This window comes from Lycium barbarum, chromosome 7 (genome assembly GCF_019175385.1).
Source record: "Lycium barbarum isolate Lr01 chromosome 7, ASM1917538v2, whole genome shotgun sequence".
Taxonomy (NCBI): Eukaryota; Viridiplantae; Streptophyta; class Magnoliopsida; order Solanales; family Solanaceae; genus Lycium; species Lycium barbarum.
Window position 1 is genome coordinate 95,187,633 of NC_083343.1, and position 19,703 is coordinate 95,207,335.

Below are 19,703 nucleotides of genomic sequence, written 5' to 3' on the forward strand. Positions count from 1 at the left end.
TCATAATTATTATATAATTGACTTGAAAACATGCTTGTAACTTGCTAGATAAAATCATAAAGTTTCATATAAACATAATGAGAACACATGAGGAAGAATTCATGATTCATGGATTAAGCTAGGGTCCTAATAACTGTAATGGAAGATTAGGAATACAATAACGAATATAGATACAAAATTCATGTACATAAATACATAAATACGGGCTACCAATATGTTGGGTTTAATGCCCTAGGATTTGAACTTCATGGATATCAAGAAACGGAGCATGGGGAAGAACGTAGAGATTCCCACATGTGGATGGAAGTTCTACATACCTTAATTGCTCCAAAACTTAAATTAAAGACTTGAATTTTGGAGACGATTTCCTAAATCTTGATTCTTGAACCTTGAGATGGGATTTCTTGAAAACCCTAGATTAGGAAGAATGATTTGTTGCTTAGATTATTAGAGTATATGTTAGAATTGAATTGGAATAATTAGAGTAGGCTTACCTTTGTGTTCTTGATGATGGAGGAGGGTAGGAGGTCGTTCTAGGGCTTGAAGGAATGCAAAAATAATGATTTGATCTGATATGGACGAATATATACTGTTCTGGAAAATTAAATTTCACACTCAGTTAAATACTGGCCGTATTTTGAAATACGGGCCGTATTTTGAAATACGGGCCGTATTTTGAAATACGGGCCGTATTTTGAAATACGGTCCGTATTCCGTATGGACTGCACTGCGTCTCTTCAGTAAAATGGCCATACCTCTTTGCACAGATGTTCGTTTGATCCCCATAATATACCGTTGGAAAGATATTTCAAAGATATACAACTTCATCAAGGAAGTTTTCCCAAATTCCAAATAAGTTTTGAAATACGGGCCGTATTTTCAAATACGGTTCGTATTTAACAATGTAGCCTCTAAATGTCAAATTCTAGAATGCTCAAAAATCTTTGGTACCAGTTTACGACTTGAAATACGGGCCGTATACTGAAATACGATCACTGTTCATGGGCGTAAACCACCATCTTACAACTGAAGAGGAAATTTCAAATTCCCACATTCTTTATCAGGTTTTCTATGTCTAGGATCATGGTCAAAGCTTAGGTTAAAGGTACGGGGTGTTACAACTTAGGACTCAAGGACACCTCTTAAAACAAAGCAATCATGCTACTTAACCAAGAATTAGACATTTCACCAATCCGTTGTCAATTACGCGCCCTCACAAGAAGAGAGTTTTCCATATATCTCACAAGAATAAAAAAATTTCATTTTAGCGATCATGAATTTAAGTAAAGTCGCTCATTCTCACAAGGAATATAACATGCAAAGTACGACATACCATTGGCTTGCCCGTGGTGTAACCACTCCACTAATACAAGTAAGACGAACCTAGAATCAAGTAGGACTTCGAGGGTTGTACTGTAGGCTAAGGGACGGGTAGGAATTATTTGGATAATAGTGACTAACCTCCCTAAGAACTTTAATACATATACTTCTATCATTCTTGCACAATTTCTTCATTAGCCCTTATTCAACATCAACCAACCTTTAAATTTCTCCTAATTCGCTCATTTTTTTTAAGCAACACTCTTTTAAAAGTGACACAAGTTAGAAGGAAAACTTTTTCGCTACCATTTTTTTTTTCCAGATTTCTTTCTTTTCTTTTCTCTTTTTTTTTTATTCCCAACTAACAAGTGAATTGGTTCTTTTCATTCGGTGCTCCATTAGTCTTCCTAGATTACAATTAACAACCACTTCCCCCTTTTCATTCACATCCCAACTCCCATTATATATGTAAATGATTAAAGTGCTTATAGAGTATTTTGATAAAAAATCGAGTTTTATAGAACGAAGGGGTAAAGGCTAATTAACTGCTATCAAAGAAGAGGCTAAAGGCTCAAAATGGTTAAATAGGACACTATTTACAAGTTGGCAGGATAAACATTTTAGGCTTTTTAGGGACTAATCAAAGAAACGCCTCTATCATTTTCTAAGCTTAATCGAACTTCATTTCGCTTTGCGAACACACAAGGCAAGTTATAGACATCAATACCAAACATGGATCGCATGCAAACACCTCACACACATATGGCACATAAGTAACACAAGAAAGGGTCCATGTCGGCCCTCGGACTAAGCAACAACATACCAACAATTCCAAGTGGGTCACATATGAGTCAAACAAACTTCAAGTTGAGTGTTTCAAGAAAGGTTACGTGTCTACATGGCATGCTTTCAAAAGAGATCACACGAAATGCTCATATGCCCATAGTTCACCTAACTCGAGCACCTAACATTTGAATGGTTTCTTTTTTCTATGGACGAAATTTCTCTCAAACAGGTTGTCATCCACCTGTCATCAGGAAATGCCCCTTCTACGACTAAGAAAAAAAAAACAAAAAGAAAACAGAAATCCTAACGGATGACTCATGCTACTACTGAGGGTCTAATCTAAAAACAAAAATTTCTTTTTTTTTTCAAGTAAGTAATCCTATTTAAAGAGAAAGAATAAACTACAGTTAGATCCTAAAAAAAAAATCCTAAGGCATGAGTATCCTCTATCTCAAGACGTACTCCCACCCCACATTTACTTTCATGCACTGACCTCAATGCATATGAAAAATAAAAACAAAAGTAAGACGAGAGATACTCCCTGGGGCCTACTAGGGCCTAGTCGTCCTCCTCAATGTAATCCTCATCATCCGCCTCAGCATTGTTTGGCTCGGCCTCCTCTTCTCTTTCATTGTCGTCGCATTGCATTAGCGACTATACCTCCTCCCCCTTTTCTAGTGCGGCTATTACACGATCAGTCGAATTTTCATCTTCATCATCGGGAAACTAAGACTCCCCACCCACAAGTGCCCGAGAATGTGGTGTGTGTGGGGTCTGAATAAATACCCTCGAAAGATCAATATTGAAATGCTCACCCGTAACCATCATTCCCGTGTAAAGCTGGGCTAGCACTGTGGATTGGATGGACCTCTCCTCTGCTGGAGTCAAATGATGTCCAGATGAACTCGCTGGGGCCATGACACTTGAGGATGTCGAGCGCGTCAGTGGGGGCCTCAAGCAATATATCAGTAGAGTTTGCCAACCCATCATCAAGCCTCATTAAGTAATCAGTGAGAGTGTTTCCAAAGCTCATCCTTTTAGACTTGCCAGCCAGCACTCTGCGAATTTCCTTCATCATCCAATACCCGATGTTCACTGGCTGCCCTGTCATCAAGAAATAAACTATGCACACTCTGTCCTTTTGTACCTCCAAGAAGTGATCAAGTGGCATGATTATATCATTCAGAAGGCGCAAACAAACCCGGGCTTCTCTACAAAAATTACTCATACTTATGCTCTGATGCTTCTGAAGAGGCCCTAAGTATCGTGCCCATTGAGCTTTAGAGTTGGTTCCATAAAGAGTTTCCCGTATAGCCTTGTAATCGGGCCTTTTGATGAATTCTAGCAAGGGCTCACTAGGCACATCCGGGACTCCAATTGCCCCGCACAAACTCGAAGCCGTCAATGGCACCCAATTTTTCCGAACGAACACAGAATCTCGATTCTCGCAGCTTTCAATGCGAGCGCAAAAATCCATGACCAAATCAATATTCACTGGCCCCGGTTGCTCAAACACAGACTTCCATCCTATGGCGACTATGCGGTTGTATATGTCCCGAAAATTTCTCTTCAGAGGGACTAGACTGATCGTTCACTCATGATTATAACCCTTCGAGGTATCGAATCCCGCGTACCATTCCTTCCCGTCCCCAAAAAGATTGGGATGAGGCTTCCTTGAAGAAGCCCGAGGGATGGCAACTGCAGGATGCTCGCCCTTTCCGGATGTTTGCCCTTTTGTCGCTTTGGATGAGTTTTGTGCTCTTCCTCTTTTTGTGCTTTGGGAGGAGGAGGCGAACATTTGCCCTTGGACTTGGCGTGAACCATCTTGCTTGCAAAATAATACATTACCAAACGAGAAGTACAAGTCAATAACTAAAGGGAGTCATGGCACAACCCCACACTTAATTCTATTACATGTACTTTAGTCGAGAATGCGTGGCCCCTTTCAATTTTTCGGACCTCAATCTTGAGCAATTTTTTTTTCGCGCACAATTTTGGGGAACCAACCCCACACTTACTTCAAACTACGTTACAAAAATTAAAATCAAAGAAGTTAACTACTCCTATATGACAATGCAAACAAAAACACAAAGTAAGCCAATTCATGTTGTAGGACTTGGGGTGGAAAATCACAACTTTCTAATTCTCCATCACAATTCAAATTTTATGGAGAGAAGAGATGCACAAGGGTTCCTATGCTTGTTTAATGTTCCATTGCTACTCAAGACTTCACAATTTCCAAAGAAACTTGGTTTAGGACTTTTATCGAACACCTTGTAGGCATAGAATCGTCCTTTAGCTTTGACAACAATGGTGGGTTTGAAACCCTCCCTTGTGCAATGGGAGTCATATTCTAGCCATAAACAACTCATACAACCCAAGCAATGCCAATCCCCACCCACAATTCGCCCATATCCATAACCCAACTTTACAACTTTTTACAAGCATCAAGAACAAGGGGAGAGGGGAAAAAGATAGAAGATGAACCCACTTACCTTGTGAAGATAATGGAAGATGGATTGGAGTAACTTAAATTTGTTTTAGTTAGAGAGGGAACAGGGATGGGGATTTTCATTTGAGAGGAGTTGTGTGTGAGAAAGGAGTGTTTGTGAGGGAATAGGGGTGAGGAACACAGATTATATCACAAGTTGGAAAACAAAAACCAAACCCGGGTCGACCCGCGCGATTGGTCCGCATCGCGGATCACTGGACACAACGATTTTTTTCTGATCAGGCGATTCCTCCGCATCTCGAGAGGAAAGCCTGATTTTGGCATTTCAGTCCAAAATGTGACCATGCGCTATGGGTCCGCATAGCGGCACTAATGCGCAAATCACTGGGCATTTTTTTATTTTTTTCTTTCCGCCCAATTCCTATAACATGAACAAACGTGACATATATCATACAAAAATTGGGTTGCCTTCCAACAAGCGCCTTAGTTAAGGTCGTGGCACGACACTTTTTGTATTTTTCTCATTTTTTTTATTTGTTATGCTACTTTTACAAACATGGGTTGCCTCCCGAGAAGCACGTGATTTAACGTCGCAGCACGACGTAGGCTTTTCTCAAGCCTCTTCTAGATCCACCGAGGTCTTCTCTGGATTGATGACCTCTCCAAAATAGTGCTTAAACCTCTGTCCATTTACCAGGAATGTCCACTTTGCATCAGCGGTTTTAGCTCAATCGCCCCATGTGCGGTTACCCGAACAACTTCAAACGGACCAGAACACTTACTCTTTAATTTCCCTCCGAAAATCTTCAGCCTAGAGTTATACAACAAGACTAACTACCTAGGCTCAAAGTCACGAGGTTGGATGCGATTGTTGTGAATTCTCTTCGTTCGCTCCTTGTACATTTTCGCGTTCTCATAGGCATGATAATGAAATTTCTCCAACTCATGCAGCTGCAACAGTCTCTTTTCTCCAGCTTGAACCATGTCTAAATTCATCTTCTTTATCTCCCAATATGCTCTATGCTCGAGCTCAACCGGTAGATGACATGCCTTACCAAAGACGAGCTTGTAGGGAGATGTGCCAATCGGAGTTTTGTAAGCTGTTTTGTATTCCCATAGAGCATCATCGAGCTTTAGTGACCGATCTTTCCTACTCACGCTCATAGTCTTCTCCAAAATCCTCTTAATGTCTCTATTTGATACCTCCACTTGACCACTCGTCTGAGGATGATAAGCAGTTGCTATCTTGTGTTTCACCCTATATTTGAGCAACAATTTGTCAAAGAGCCGATTGCAAAAGTGCATACCTTGATCGTTGATGATGGCTCGAGGGGTCCCAAACATTGTAAAAAATATTCTTCTTCAGAAATCTTGCCACCACACTAGCATCATTGGTGGGAAGTGCAATGACTTCCACCCAATTTGAGACATAGTCTACAGCAACCAATATGTACCTATTCCACTTGGATGGTATGAAGGGACCCATGAAGTCGATACCCCACACATCAAATTGTTCGATCTCTAAGATGCCCTTCAAAGGCGTTTCATGACACTTGGAGATATTTCCTGTTCTCTGGCAGCTATCGCGGGCTCGCACAAATTCATGAGCATCTTTGAACAAAGTGGGCCAATAGAACCCGGACTGAAGGACCTTTGCAACTGTTCTGTCACCAGCGTGATGCCCCCCATAGGGTGATGAGTGACACTTCTCAAGAATCGCGGAGACCTCTTCCTCTGGAATACAACTTCTGATCAGCTGATCTGTGCCAACCCTGTAGAGATAGGGCTCATCCCATACATAGAAACGACTATCATGAAAAATTTGCTTCTTCTCCTCGTGATTAGCACCAGGGGGTAAATCTCACTTACTATAAAATTCACTATGTCTACATACCATGGCACCTCAGCTGATTGAAGAGCAAAGAGTTGTTCATCAGGAAAAGTCTCCTTAATCTCCACTGCTTCATCTACATGTTCCTGTCTTCCAATCTCGATAAGTGATCTGCTACTTGATTTTCTGTGCCCTTTCGATCAAGAATCTCAATATCAAACTCTTGCAGCAGCAACACCCAATGAATAAGCCTCGACTTTGCATCCTTCTTCGCAAACAAGTATCGAACTGTAGTATGACCAGTATAGACTATTACCTTCATGCCCACAAGATATGATCGAAATTTGTCAAAGGCATTGACAACCGCCAATAACTCCTTCTCTGTGATAGTATAGTTCATCTGGGGTGCATCAAGTGTCTTGCTGGCATAGTAAATAGGATGAAAAATCTTATCCCTTTTCTGACCAAGGACAGCTCCCACAGCAAAATCACTTCCATCACACATCAAAATAAATGACAAAGACTAATCTGGTGCGATGATAATAGGAGAAGACACTAACCTCTGTTTCAACTCATCAAAAGCCGCTAGACAGGGTTCATTAAACACACACTTCACATCTTTCTCTAAAAGTTTGCACATTCGATTAGCAACTTTAGAGAAGTCTTTGATGAACCGTCGATAGAAGCCTGTATGCCCAAGAAAACTGTGCACTCCCCGAACTGAAACGGGTGGTGGCAATTTTTCAATTGCTTCAATCTTCGCCTTGTTAACTTCTATTCCCTTGCTCGATATCTTGTGCCCAAGAACGATGCCCTCTCGAACCATGAAGTGACATTTTTCCCAGTTAAGTACCAAGTTCGTTTCTTCACAACAAGCTAATACGGCATCAAGATGGTTCAAGCAGTCATCAAAAGAATCCCCAAAAACAGAGAAGTCATCCATAAATACCTCCACATAGTTTTCCACCATATCGATGAAAATAGCCATCATGCATCGCTGGAAAGTACCTGGAGCATTGTACAAACCGAAAGGCATCCTCTGGAATGCAAACTTACCATATGGACATGTGAATGTGGTCTTCTCTTGATCCTTAGGTGCAATAATGATCTGGTTGTAGCCCGAATAGCCATCCAGAAAGCAATAATAATCGTGCCCAGCCACTCTATCGAGCATCTGATCCATGAAGGGCAGAGGAAAGTGATCTTTTCTGGTGGCATTGTTCAGCTTGAGATAGTCAATACATATCCTCCAACCAATAATAGTTTGTTGAGGAACCAATTCATTCTTCTCGTTCTCTACCACAGTTATGCCCCTTTTCTTCGGAACATATTGTACAGGACTTACCTATTTGGTGTCAGATATGAGATAAATAATGCAGCTGTCAAGCCACTTGATTACCTCTTTCTTCACCACCACCTTCATGATCGGGTTCAGTCGTCTCTGGTACTCAACACTAGGCTTGCTATCCTCTCCGAATAATATTTTGTGCATGCAAAACGAACTACTAATACCTCGAATATCAGTGTGTTTGCTCGTAGATAAGCATATGAAGTGTCAAGGATGCTAAGACGCTCCTCGACTTCTGCATCAATCATCAAGTCTTCCCCATACACCAAAGTTGTCTCCAAAGGATCTCGCGAGGCTAGAAAGTGATCTAACTCTGCATTAGTGAGCCCGGGCTCCACCACGGAAATCATCTTCAACTCCTCATAATGGGCTGGAAGCTTGGTAGCTTTAAACACATCAAAAGTCGCCTTTTGTCTATCAACTGTCATGGACATTTTCCCATCTTTCACTCGGATCACAGCATCAACAGTAGCCAAGAATCCTCTCCCCATGATGAGAGGAAGACTCTTATCTGCCTTATAATCAAGTGTCACAAAATCAACCGGCAGAATAAATGGGCCTACCTTCACAAGAACATCCTCAATAATACCATCAGGATAAGCAAGCGATCGATCAACCAGCTGCAACGTAATAGTCGATGGCCTAAGCTCACCCAAGCCCAACGTTCGGAACACAGAAGCGGGCATCAGATTAATACTAGCACCCAAATCACACAATGCTAGCCCAACTTCAATGTTGCCAATAATAATCGAAATCGTGAAGCTGCCTGGATCTTTAAACTCTAGAGGAATTTTACTCCTCACTCTAGAACTGCACTCCTCAGTAAGTGCAACAGTCTCAAACTCTGTCTGACGCCTTTTGTTCGCAACCACATCTTTGATATACTTAGCATATTTTGGAACTTCTTGCAAAAGCTCCACCAAAGGTATGTTGATGTGTACCTGTTTCAAGAGTTCAAGAAATTTCTTGTAAGCTGAATCTGCTTTCTGTTTCTGAAGTCACTGTGGAAAGGGAGGAGGTGGTCGAACCACTTCCTCAACTGGTTGCTCTGCGACTGTCTTCTTTGGCTTAGCTCGCTTAGCAGGGATACGTTCTGCTTCTGCTATGTTCTTTTTTTTCGGAGGCACTTCTTCAAGTTCTCTGCCATTACTCAAGGTGACTGCCTTGAAATCCTTTGGATTCTTCTCAGTATCACTAGGAAGAGCACCCAGTGGTCTGGCATTCTGCATAAGAGCCATCTGCCTCATCTGACGCTTAAGCTCGTGAATAGATTTTTGCATCTCACTCTGAACTTTCTAATTTTGCTGCTACTTCACTTGATTCTAAGCTATGAGCTACTTCATCATTTCTTCCAAATTGCTAGCTGGCTGAGCTTGAGGTTGTTGATGATTGTTCGGCTTGTGGAAGTCCTGCTTCCCGAATGGAGTGTTGTAATTATTTCCATAATAGTTTTCCCGATTTCCAATACCACAGTTCTACTGCCCCACAAAATAGACAAACTCTGGATTCAATGGGCAATTTCTATAATCATGAGGCTCACCACAACTTACACATGTTGCCTGTTGAATATGTTGAATTGGTTGAATCTGTTAAGCTTGAGGAAACACCCTCAACATCACGTTAGTAAGGGTACCTATATCAGCCCGAGTAGCTGCAACATCATCAACTTGAAGAACCCTAGCAGCTTTCTGTGGTAACCCCCGGCTAGTTTCGTGATACTCATGATGACCTTCGGACATCATCTTAAGGAGAGCTTCCATCTCTTCATATGTTTTGTTTAAGATCTGCCTTTGAGCTGAAGCATTCAACAAGGCCCTTGATTCATGGTTAAGACTTTCTACAAAATAGTTTCCAATGATCTCTTTTGGTTGCATGTGATGTGGGCAATCTCGCAAATAGCCCTTATACCTTTCCCAAGCATGTAGAAGAGATTCAGAATCTTTCTGAGTGAAATTAGCAATTCTTCCTCGCAGCTCCTTTGTCTTCTTGGGTGAGAAAAACCTGTCGATAAATTTATTCGATAATACCTCCCAAAAAGTGATAGACCCTGCGGGCAGATTCGTCAACCATTCCCTTGCTTCTCCAATCAATGAGAACAGAAATAAGGACAACTTCATATAATCATTGGGAACATCTCTATATTGGAAATTCTCGCTCAACTCCACGAACTGCATCAAGTGGTTATGCGGGTCTTCACTAGACTTACCCATATACTGGCACATATGCTGCACCAGCCGCATTGTTCCTTCATTCAGCTCAAAAATTCCAGTAATGTCAGGCCTAACGATAGCCTTAGCAATAGTTGCCAGACTAGGCCTAGCATAACTAGACAAAAGAATCCGTTGTTCTTGTGCCCTCGCAGCTGCTCTTGCACCCTGTTCATCCCCGTTTCTATTTCTATCCCTTTCTGCCTGTTCAAGAGCAAGTCTTGCTGCTTCGTCATCCATTCTTCTCTGTCTGTGTAAAGTTCTTTTGATTTCGAGATCACGATCAACTAACGGTTTTTCGGAACTTCTAGTGCTTGGTATAAAACAGAGAACCTGAAGTGACACAAGTAAAACAACGAAAAAAAAGTAAAGACTTGAATAGAAAAAACAAACTCAAATTAGAAAAACAGTAAATTTTTCTAAGTCCCTGGCAACGACACCAAAAACTTGTTGCTTCCAAACGCACACGCAAGTATACGTGGTCCTACAAGTAATAGAGAACTTTTTAAGTACAGATATCGATTCCACATAGACTTAGATTCTACTGTTAAACTAATTCAAATTCGAATGAAACTATTCAAGAAGGTGAAAATCAAGGTGTTTGTTGTAACTAAACTAAAACTGAAAAGTAAACAATTTGTGATGGGTGTTTTTGTGACTGAGAGTATTTTGACAAAGACTTTAAGATTTGCTAGATGAGAGAAAGTTCCAGGGTCATGACTTTCGACAATCCAGTTGATCTTCTGACAATTCTACCTATCTTATTTCCTGGGTTACTAGTTGACGGGTTAATTATAACTTTATGAGTATCTTCCGAGTTGCTCACAAGCCTGTAGATGCTACTATAACGCCTATATCCCTATGGTCGCCAGAGGTAACAAAAACGCATTTACTTCTTCGTATTCAACTAAGCAAGGCTAAAGGGTATATTCCTATCCTCATTAGCGAAACGATCATATCGAACAAGCCCTATTTATTCTTCTTACGCATGCAAATTCCCTATCCCTAGTTCAATTCACACGCCACAGATAGTGTTCAACTATTGGCTAGATAATCGAACAATTAAGATCAAGAATAAATAAGCAACCCAAAATATGAAAATTTAATTGATAGAAATTGTCGCCAAACAAACTATCATGTCTTTTGCTACAACCCTAGAATTAAGAAGTTTAGTTACTCATGATTCTCAATGAACAACAAGAATTCATGAATAATTTAGGGTTAAAAAGATGAAAATAAAATAAAATCTAGAGAGAGAAAGTAAAACGACGGCTTACAAGTCTTAGAATATCCCATCACACCGTTTTCAGTTAATAAAGCGTCTATATATACCCTAGGGTTAAAATAAAAAATAAGTAAACCTAATCCCGATCGAAATGGGAAAGCTGCCCGTCGTCGTTCTTTCCTTCCATGATGCGGATGGATCGCGCGAACTACTTCCGCTTTGTGGATGAAAAGCCTGATTGTGCAACTTGATCATAAATAGAATTCCTCCGCTTTTGTTCCGCGATGCGGATGGATAGCGGGTTCCTTCAGTTCATCACTTCTTCTCTACTATTTCTGCTTATCACATCACCACGATCAGATGCCAAAGCTTCCAAAAAGTGCACCAAATTGCTCATTTCTCCCCCAAATGGTTGCGTTGCACCTATTCACAAAACATAACGACATAAGTCCGGATACAATGATTTTGTCTTCAAGAAAACAAGTAAAGTACTAAGTTTTAGAGGGAAAGTGACACGAAATTTTAGGTATTTGTGCCAAATATCATTGTCCTTTCTTAAATGATTATCTCGTTTTAGAATCTTTTCTGTTTTTGTTGAACCACTCAGGTTCTGGTGGGGTTTTGTATGAGCAGTGCCACACAGTATGCCAAGCAAGTGCAATTATTGGTGCAAACATGATTAATGCTACTTGGATTGCAAGTATTTTCTTTCTAAATTCCCATGTAAAAGTATATCATTTGCTTGCGCTCTATCTAATTGATGGGTCAATGCAAAACAGGTCCGTCTTCCTTTTTAGGGATATATAAATATACCCTGCAACCTTCTAGTTCACTAAGGTCCCGTTTGGACATGGTTTGAAATCATGTTTGGACATACAATTTGAATATTTTAAGTTATATTTTCTCTTATAGACATAAAAACCCCACAAATTGTGAAAACTATCAAAACATTCTCAATTCTTATACAATCTTACCAAATGAGCAAATCATAGTTTATAACAAAATTAGTACACTACTAGAAGACTTTTCTAAAAAATACAACGTCAATTAATCAAACTTTACTTCAATAAAATCGAAAATTTAACATGAATAGTAATGTAACTACTATTTAATATAATCTTCCCACATAAATTAAAAGTTGGTAGACATAAATAAAGGTTGGTGGAAATTAATGAGATTGGTAAATGATTGATGGGGTAATTGTTAAAAAATATTTACCAACTTATGATTTTTTTTTTTTTACAAAATATTAACTTATGGGTTAAATTTTGTATTTAAAAAAAGTTGAAACCATGGTTTCAAACCCAAGCCATGCTTTTTTGGATGATTTGGGTTCAAACCATGATTTCAAACCAGGTTTCAAACCACAACTGAAAATTGATGGCCAAAAGCTGGTTTGAAACCATGGTTTCAAGATTGATGGCCAAACGCCTACTAAACATGCCCGAAATATACATTGCCTATATATTTTGGTTATATAGGTAGTGTATAGGTATGTATATTATATATGTGTATATAGATGTATAGGTATGTATAGTATATGTATATTTATTATAAACTATACACTACCTATATACTATGTATATAGTTTGTAAACTAGATGGACAAATGGTATTTGGTTGTAATATTCCTAAATATATAGCCCATAATCCAGCCCAAGAAGTTGATTACAAGCTAGAAAAATGTCAAGAGAAAAAAAGCTAGAAAAGGTCCAGTCCCTTGATCTATTTTACACTCGCAATTCTTGGTCTATTTTGCACCCAATTCTTGGTCTTGACCCAAAATAAGGTCTTATGGCAAGTTAGCCCAACATTTATACCTTTTAGCTGCTTTTAACAAGCTATAAATATAAGTTTATTATTTACAATTTGTAGCTGGTTTTTTTTCTATATTTAGGTCCTGGACGCGTCGCATAAATATAGCCAAAATATAGATTAAATACACGGAACTGTTGAGCAAATAATGCCTCTATTTAAGGAAAAAAAATCTTTTTCAAACTAAACAGAAATCTGTTTTTAATGTTCCATAAATCACGCAAATCTTATTCTCTTCCATATCTAATCACATATCTCATTCAATATCTAATCATTCACATAAAATTTGAATTCAAAAACTCTCTTCATATTTTTCCCCAAAATATAATTAAAAAAAAATCTCTTTTTAATGTTCCATAAATCATACAAAGCTTGATTTGTTCATCAACTGAATTACACGTTTCACCATGTAATTGCAACTTTTTTATTTTTTATATTTTCTGAACTTTTTAGTTGTTTTTCATCTATATTTTGGCTATATTTTTAATTGTATTTTGATTATTATGTTCAATATTGCTTATTCTGGTTTCTGTTGACTATATTTAAGATATATTTTTCATATATTTTGACTATATTTAGAAAAATTTCAGAAAAAAAAAGTTGCAGTGAAAACGTTGCTACCTCAATTATGAACTCAATTATGACTATATTTTGGCTATATTTTTTAATTATATTTTGATTAATATGTTCAATATTACTTATTCTGGTTTCTGTTGACTATATTTCAGATATATTTTTCATATATTTTTCAAAATTTCAGAAAAAAAAGAAGTTGCAGTGAAAACGTTGTTACCTCAATTATGAACTCAACTTGAATTCGATATTTCAACAGATGAATTCAAATATATATTTGTCGTTTAAAACGCAAAAATAACGGAGAATCTTACATATTTTAGGAAATAGAGTTGAATTTTGAGGGTAAAAGGTTGAAATTAATGAGCAGTTAATACAGAGTAAAAAAAGGAAGTGAAAGAAATCAGAAACTGATTTGAAAAGCACGAAATTTAGGGGAGATGGGGAGTTAGAAACGTGTATATTTAGGAAAAGGGGGGAGAGAGAAAGTGTGCAGCTAAAAAATAGGGGTGTGGGGAGTGGTAAGTTAATTGGTAGAAAAGTGGGTAGCTATAAGTTGTAAAAATATAATATTATAGCTACTAAACTTAATTATTAAAAAATATTGTTATGTTCCATAAATATGTAACATAGTAAGCTACGCCAAGTAAAAATTACTATTTAGTATCATATGAGTCGGAGCTCAATGATAAGCCTTGATAGAAATGCATATGCCCAATTCCGACTAGTTTAATACTAATACTGAGTGTGAATAAGTTTTGATCAGGAGCAGCTTGGCCAAGAAAAATATTCACTTGTTTTCCGGGATAATTTTTATTTTGTTTCAAAATTAGTGCTTTGTTATAAAAATATCAAATCTAACTTGGAGTTTGATTCAAATTTGAGAATGGAAAGTTACTGTTTTGGCCTGTCAGTATAAAATAATTACATTCGCTAGCCAAATATACACTATTGTGTATCAAAAATGTATCTTTTATGTATATTATACATTAATATTAATATACATTTAGGTTATTATTTTGTTGGGCGACTATTTATGTCAATTTCTCTTTGAAAAAGTGCTCCAAACCTATTTTCCAACTCCATCTTCATAAATTCCAAATAAAGTGCACTTTTCTCTGTTTTGCAAAAGGTGTAAGCAAACACAATTTCATCTTCAATTCCAACTCAATAAATTTCACATAAAGTGAAAAATATTTGAAATCTATGGCCAAACGCCTACTAAATAGCACAAATGATGAAATAGCCAAAGCAATTTAACGGAGTTAGGAAGTGGATCAGCCGTTTATCAATGCTAGAACTATTTGCTCTTCTATGGATAATATATGTTCAATGATAGTATATTCAAAAAGGTAATATATATACTATTAACATTGAACTCATGCTCACACACACAAGAAAAAAAAAGTATGCAAATTTCTGAAGCAAGAAAAAGGGTATCATCTTTATTACAGGGTATATAACATAAGTAATTCCAGTGAATTACATGACTAAAAAGAAAACATTTAAACCTCCACTAAGCTACAAACCTTAAGTGAAAAGGTCTTTTATATATCAAACTTCATTATCAAATCCCACAAACCATAGAGTTGTAGGATTCAGAAACCAGTTTGCAATTGCTATAGACAACAAGCTAATCTACACAATCTTACTGCCAGGAAGTTCAATCCACTGAAGCTGGAGTTCAACTTCTCCACATTCAACATTTCTCAACCTTAGTATCATATCTTGCACAGCTTTACCATCTTGCCATACGACTCGACTCTCTTCGGCAAGGCAGTTTGTCCTGCATGGCAGTACTCTTGTAATCACAGTGCCGGATGGGAGGCCATCTAAGTTCATTTTCAAAGCCTCTACAAATGGTTTGATGTCAAACTCTGCATCTCCCATTTTGTCATCCATGCTGAACGTGTCGTGATCGTAAACAGTCTGCCAGCAGAGATAATAAGTCAACGGATTTTTTCATTTTTGGCCATCGGCCAAATTTTAATTATGGAAGTTAGCCAAAATATACAAAATCTATACATGGATATGTATATTGTATGTATATTTACATATATTACATGTATACTATTGTATATTTTATGTATATTTATACTTAATATACATACCATATCCATTTACCGGCTATTATGTTTTAGAAGTCCAACAATGTGATTATCGCAGTCAAATTACACATCAACTACAAATAGTTGAGATCAGCATATATGAATCTTCTATATCCATTCTACTGTTTTCGGCACATTTCATCCTAAAACTAGTGAATAAAGTATCCAATGAGCGAAATCAAAGAAAGTCCCTCATGAATATTCTACCATGAAAGACATTCAAGAATCGACAAATGAAATTTTACCAATAGAAATTGCATCGAAAAATAATCTACCTGAAGCTTTGGACACGACTTTGAATCAAAGCGTCGTTCCATCTCAATTGAAAAGGCATATGCCGTTTCCATAAAAAACAAAAAAAAAAAAAAAAAAAAAAAGTCTAGTTCTGCCTTCGTATTGCTTTTGAGTTGTGTTTTTTTTTAATTAATCCTTATTTGTGTATGCTATTCTTATCTTTCAGGGCAATTTAGGGGTTCTTCGAAATTAAAGTTTTTCCAAATCTAACACGTATTCCCACACTTATTATGTTAAATGAAGGAAGAAAAATTACCAGCTTAATAGGAAGATTGGGATCAGAAACAGAAAGGGTCAAATCTTCATTCCACTCAGGATTGATATCCTTCTTTATAACTCGCGTCTTCAGTTTCTGCATTTAAATTATAACGTATGCAAGTCAAAACTTTGAGTTAGAGCAATAAATTTAATGAATGTACTGACGAAATATTTAAAAATTAGCCAAAGCCATGACTTAAAGAAGAGCCTGATGTTGGATTTCCATGATTTTTCCTTAGTTCAAATACTCCCATTCGTCCCATATTGGTTGTCACATTTTCCCTTTTAAGAGTCAAGCTACATGAACTTTGACTAGCGTTTTAAGATATATTTTTTCACTATATTGATATGGGAAAAATTGCAACTTATAGTATTTTTCGTGCAGTATTTAAATATCTAAATTATAATTTTAAAATATTGGATTAATCTAATTTAATTTAACCCCGAAGATTAGTCAAATTGATTCTGAAGAACTAATATGGGACGGAGGGAGTAATAGTTATTTTTAAATCCTTGATTCTCAAAGCTTTAGAACTTTAACTGAACCTGAATTACGAATATTACGGGGATAGTTTTTATACAGCAAAAATAGAATCAACTCATCAAGAACAATAATATTATTCCTAGCTATTGCAATTAATTAGAAGATGAAATCAAGAAAATTATCTTCAGTTGATAATACCCTAAACTCAATTCGACTTTTGAGAAGTACTTAGCACCCTTAAGCTGGTCAAATATGTCATTAATTTGTGGCAAAGGATACTTAATTATCCCTTCTACAAAATTTTGAGGAGTAAATAGCACATACTTTCACTAGGAAAACAGGTGTCGCAGCAAGGCTATAGAAAGGGCGGAGCTAGATCAGTTGATATTTTTTGTCGTAAAATTATACCGTTTATATAGATTAAATTAATTTATATGTATATAATGTATTAAATCTAAGAGAAATTCTTGATTTTGTCACTCATGAGGCAGGCAGGTATTTGGGGACATGTTATTCGAAACATCTAGAAGGTGCATTAAAAGGTTCTAGAAATTCATAATATTATCTAATCTAAAAATTAAATTAAAGTATATGTGGAGGAGAGCAGAAAGAGATAAGCCTGAATCGAATGTTTTAAATACCAATTAAAATTTATTTAGAATACAAATAAATCACATAATATCCCTAATTATTTTTATTTCTTTTTTGAAATTCAGTAAGTGATTTCAAGTGAATTCATCAGAAATTTCTGAAGTAAGTTAGCTATTATATGTGGAGGAGAGAAGAAAGAGATAAGCCTGAATCGAATATTTTAAATACCAATTAAAATTTATTTATCCCTAATTATTTTTATTTCTTTTTTGAAATTCAGTAAGTGATTTCATCAGCAATTTCTGAAGTAAGTTAGCTATTATTAATCACGGATTTTTTATATAGCAAGAACAACCCTTAAAACATCTGGAAGGTGCATTGACAGGTACTAGAAATTTATATTATCTTATCAAAAATTTAAATTAAAATATATGTGGAGGAGGATATTAAGAAAGAGACAAACCTGTTTTTTACCCATCTTGACGACACAATAAGGATCACTGGTACGAACATCACGAACAGCAAGATTAACTCCTTTCTTTATTTTGATCCTTAAAAGACCCAAAAGATTGTCCATCAACGATTTTGTTGCACTTCCTGCTGCTGCTCCTTTGCTGTCTGGTGTCTTTGGTGATGACTCCATTTCCCCCCCCCCCCCCCCCCCCCTTTTTTTTTGTCTTATTAGCCTCTCCCTTCCTTTTATATACTAACAAAATTATACCTATATATGTATAGTTAATAAATGTTATGCGCGTACTAAACTAATTATTGGTTCTTTTGTCCAACGTTTTCCACGAACACCCTCCCACCAACGCAAACTCGATCTCTTTCGAATCTACCAAGGGGAAAAACAAAATTGTAGTTATTCAAAAAAGAAATAATAAAACACTGGAATTGTTTATTATGTGAAAGTGGATGACTATCTCATTAAAAGCTTAAGCTATTAGAAAACACATTTTTATTTACTTAATTATATTTGCAACATAATATTCTACACATCAAAACCTCCCTAATAGAAAGTCAAACTGTACTCTCTTACTCTTGAATACATCTTGAGAAAAATATGGAACAGCTTAATCATAAGAGAGTTTTCATTTGATTATTTTTCATCTTTCCTCAAACATTTCCCTTATATATAGACTCTAATAATTGAAACATCAAAGATAAACCGGGGGAAAAAAATACATACTTAACGTTTTTTAAAAGCATAAATTTTAAATAAATTAAATTTGTTGTAACAATTAATATTTTTGTCAAAAAAAAAAAAACGATTAATATTTGGATGGAAGCCATATTGAACGACACACGAAGTTCAGAAATCAAACGTTACACTTTTATGTTTGGGCCCAGTGATAGGAACACATGCCGTTTTTAAAGTAAAACAGGCCTACAGCATTCATGCCTACCACCACACATAGTGTTTAGTGATGTAATGGAGATGAGCTTAGCATCAATGACCAAACATGTGGGAAAAAGAATCTAAACTATTTTGGATAGAAATATCAGTACCAACAAATCGAATCACAATGACTAGATACCTCTTATCATTAATTAAAGTTGACTCATGCGTTCAAACGCAATAACCCTTGAAATAAATAATGTAATTGACCAAAACAAGTATTTATTGTCAATGTAAAAACAATGGCATGCATGCAACTACCAATTCTCACATGCTGGTTCAAACTGTAATTGATGTCAATGCTACTCGTTCAAAACGAAGAAGAATATCTGTAATTGGATGGTTGATTAACATTTCAACGAGCTTTGCTCAATACTTTTCATGATGAAAAAAAGAATAAAGAAATTAAAGTTGCAATGCTTGATTGACTCTTAAGAAAATGCTAATGCTCTTGTACAACTTACGATGATTATGCCACGGGCGCTTTGACTTCTAAATATGAAAGGAAGATATTCTTATTGAGGGAAGGTGATGGAAAGAGAAACAAGACGAATAGGCTATTGAAAAGGAAATTTCAAGAAATAAGAGTTTCAGTTGGCAATGCATGGTTGGTGCCTAATATATTTCATGCATGTGAGTGCTTAATTCTTGTCCACTAGGCAAACGGATAAACCGATATGAAATGGTCATTCTATCCATTTTTGTCTCTCTGTTTATGTTTGAAGAACCTACAAATTAAATTAATCTTTTAATAATATTGGAAAAAAGAATCTAATTTATTCACGGAAATATAAAACACTCAACAAACACACTCACTATCAAAGTTCTTGAAAAATCGAATTGCCTTTGTTTACCACTTCATATTGCCTACCACATGGGCAGTTAGGGGTGAGCATTTGGTATTCGGTTCGGTATTTTTGAAGTTCGGGATCGGTAATTCGATAATCGGTAATTGAAAATAGATACTAAATACCGAACTTTCAACCTTCGGTTCGGTAATTCGGTAATCGGTA

At 36.7% G+C, this 19,703-nt stretch overlaps 1 protein-coding gene across 2 annotated transcripts; it reads right to left on the reverse strand.

Annotated features, from left to right (window-relative positions):
- Window positions 1–14,950: 14,950 nt before the first annotated feature.
- LOC132603587 (protein C2-DOMAIN ABA-RELATED 4-like) lies at window positions 14,951–19,268 on the reverse strand. Of its 2 annotated transcripts, XM_060316713.1 has the most exons (4): window positions 19,155–19,268; window positions 17,755–18,126; window positions 16,215–16,310; window positions 14,951–15,485 (listed from the first exon to the last, which is right to left on the reverse strand). In XM_060316713.1, the coding sequence occupies exons 2-4, from the start codon at window positions 17,932–17,934 to the stop codon at window positions 15,195–15,197; spliced, it is 567 nt and encodes a 188-aa protein (XP_060172696.1). In that variant the 5' UTR covers window positions 17,935–18,126; window positions 19,155–19,268; the 3' UTR covers window positions 14,951–15,194. The 2 variants fall into 2 exon arrangements, with proteins under 2 accessions (XP_060172696.1, XP_060172695.1); XM_060316712.1 differs by lacking the exon at window positions 19,155–19,268 and having other exon boundaries at window positions 17,755–18,165.
- Window positions 19,269–19,703: the final 435 nt, after the last annotated feature.

Excerpts from the sequence above, each read along its gene's own strand:
- LOC132603587 (XM_060316713.1), bottom strand. The coding sequence starts at position 17,934 with ATGGAGTCATCACCAAAGACACCAGACAGCAAAGGAGCAGCAGCAGGA. Across the intron at positions 16,311-17,754 it reads TCAAGATGGGTAAAAAACAG|AAACTGAAGACGCGAGTTAT; the intron begins GTTTGTCTCTTT and ends ATTTAAATGCAG. Across the intron at positions 15,486-16,214 it reads CCAATCTTCCTATTAAGCTG|ACTGTTTACGATCACGACAC; the intron begins GTAATTTTTCTT and ends CTCTGCTGGCAG.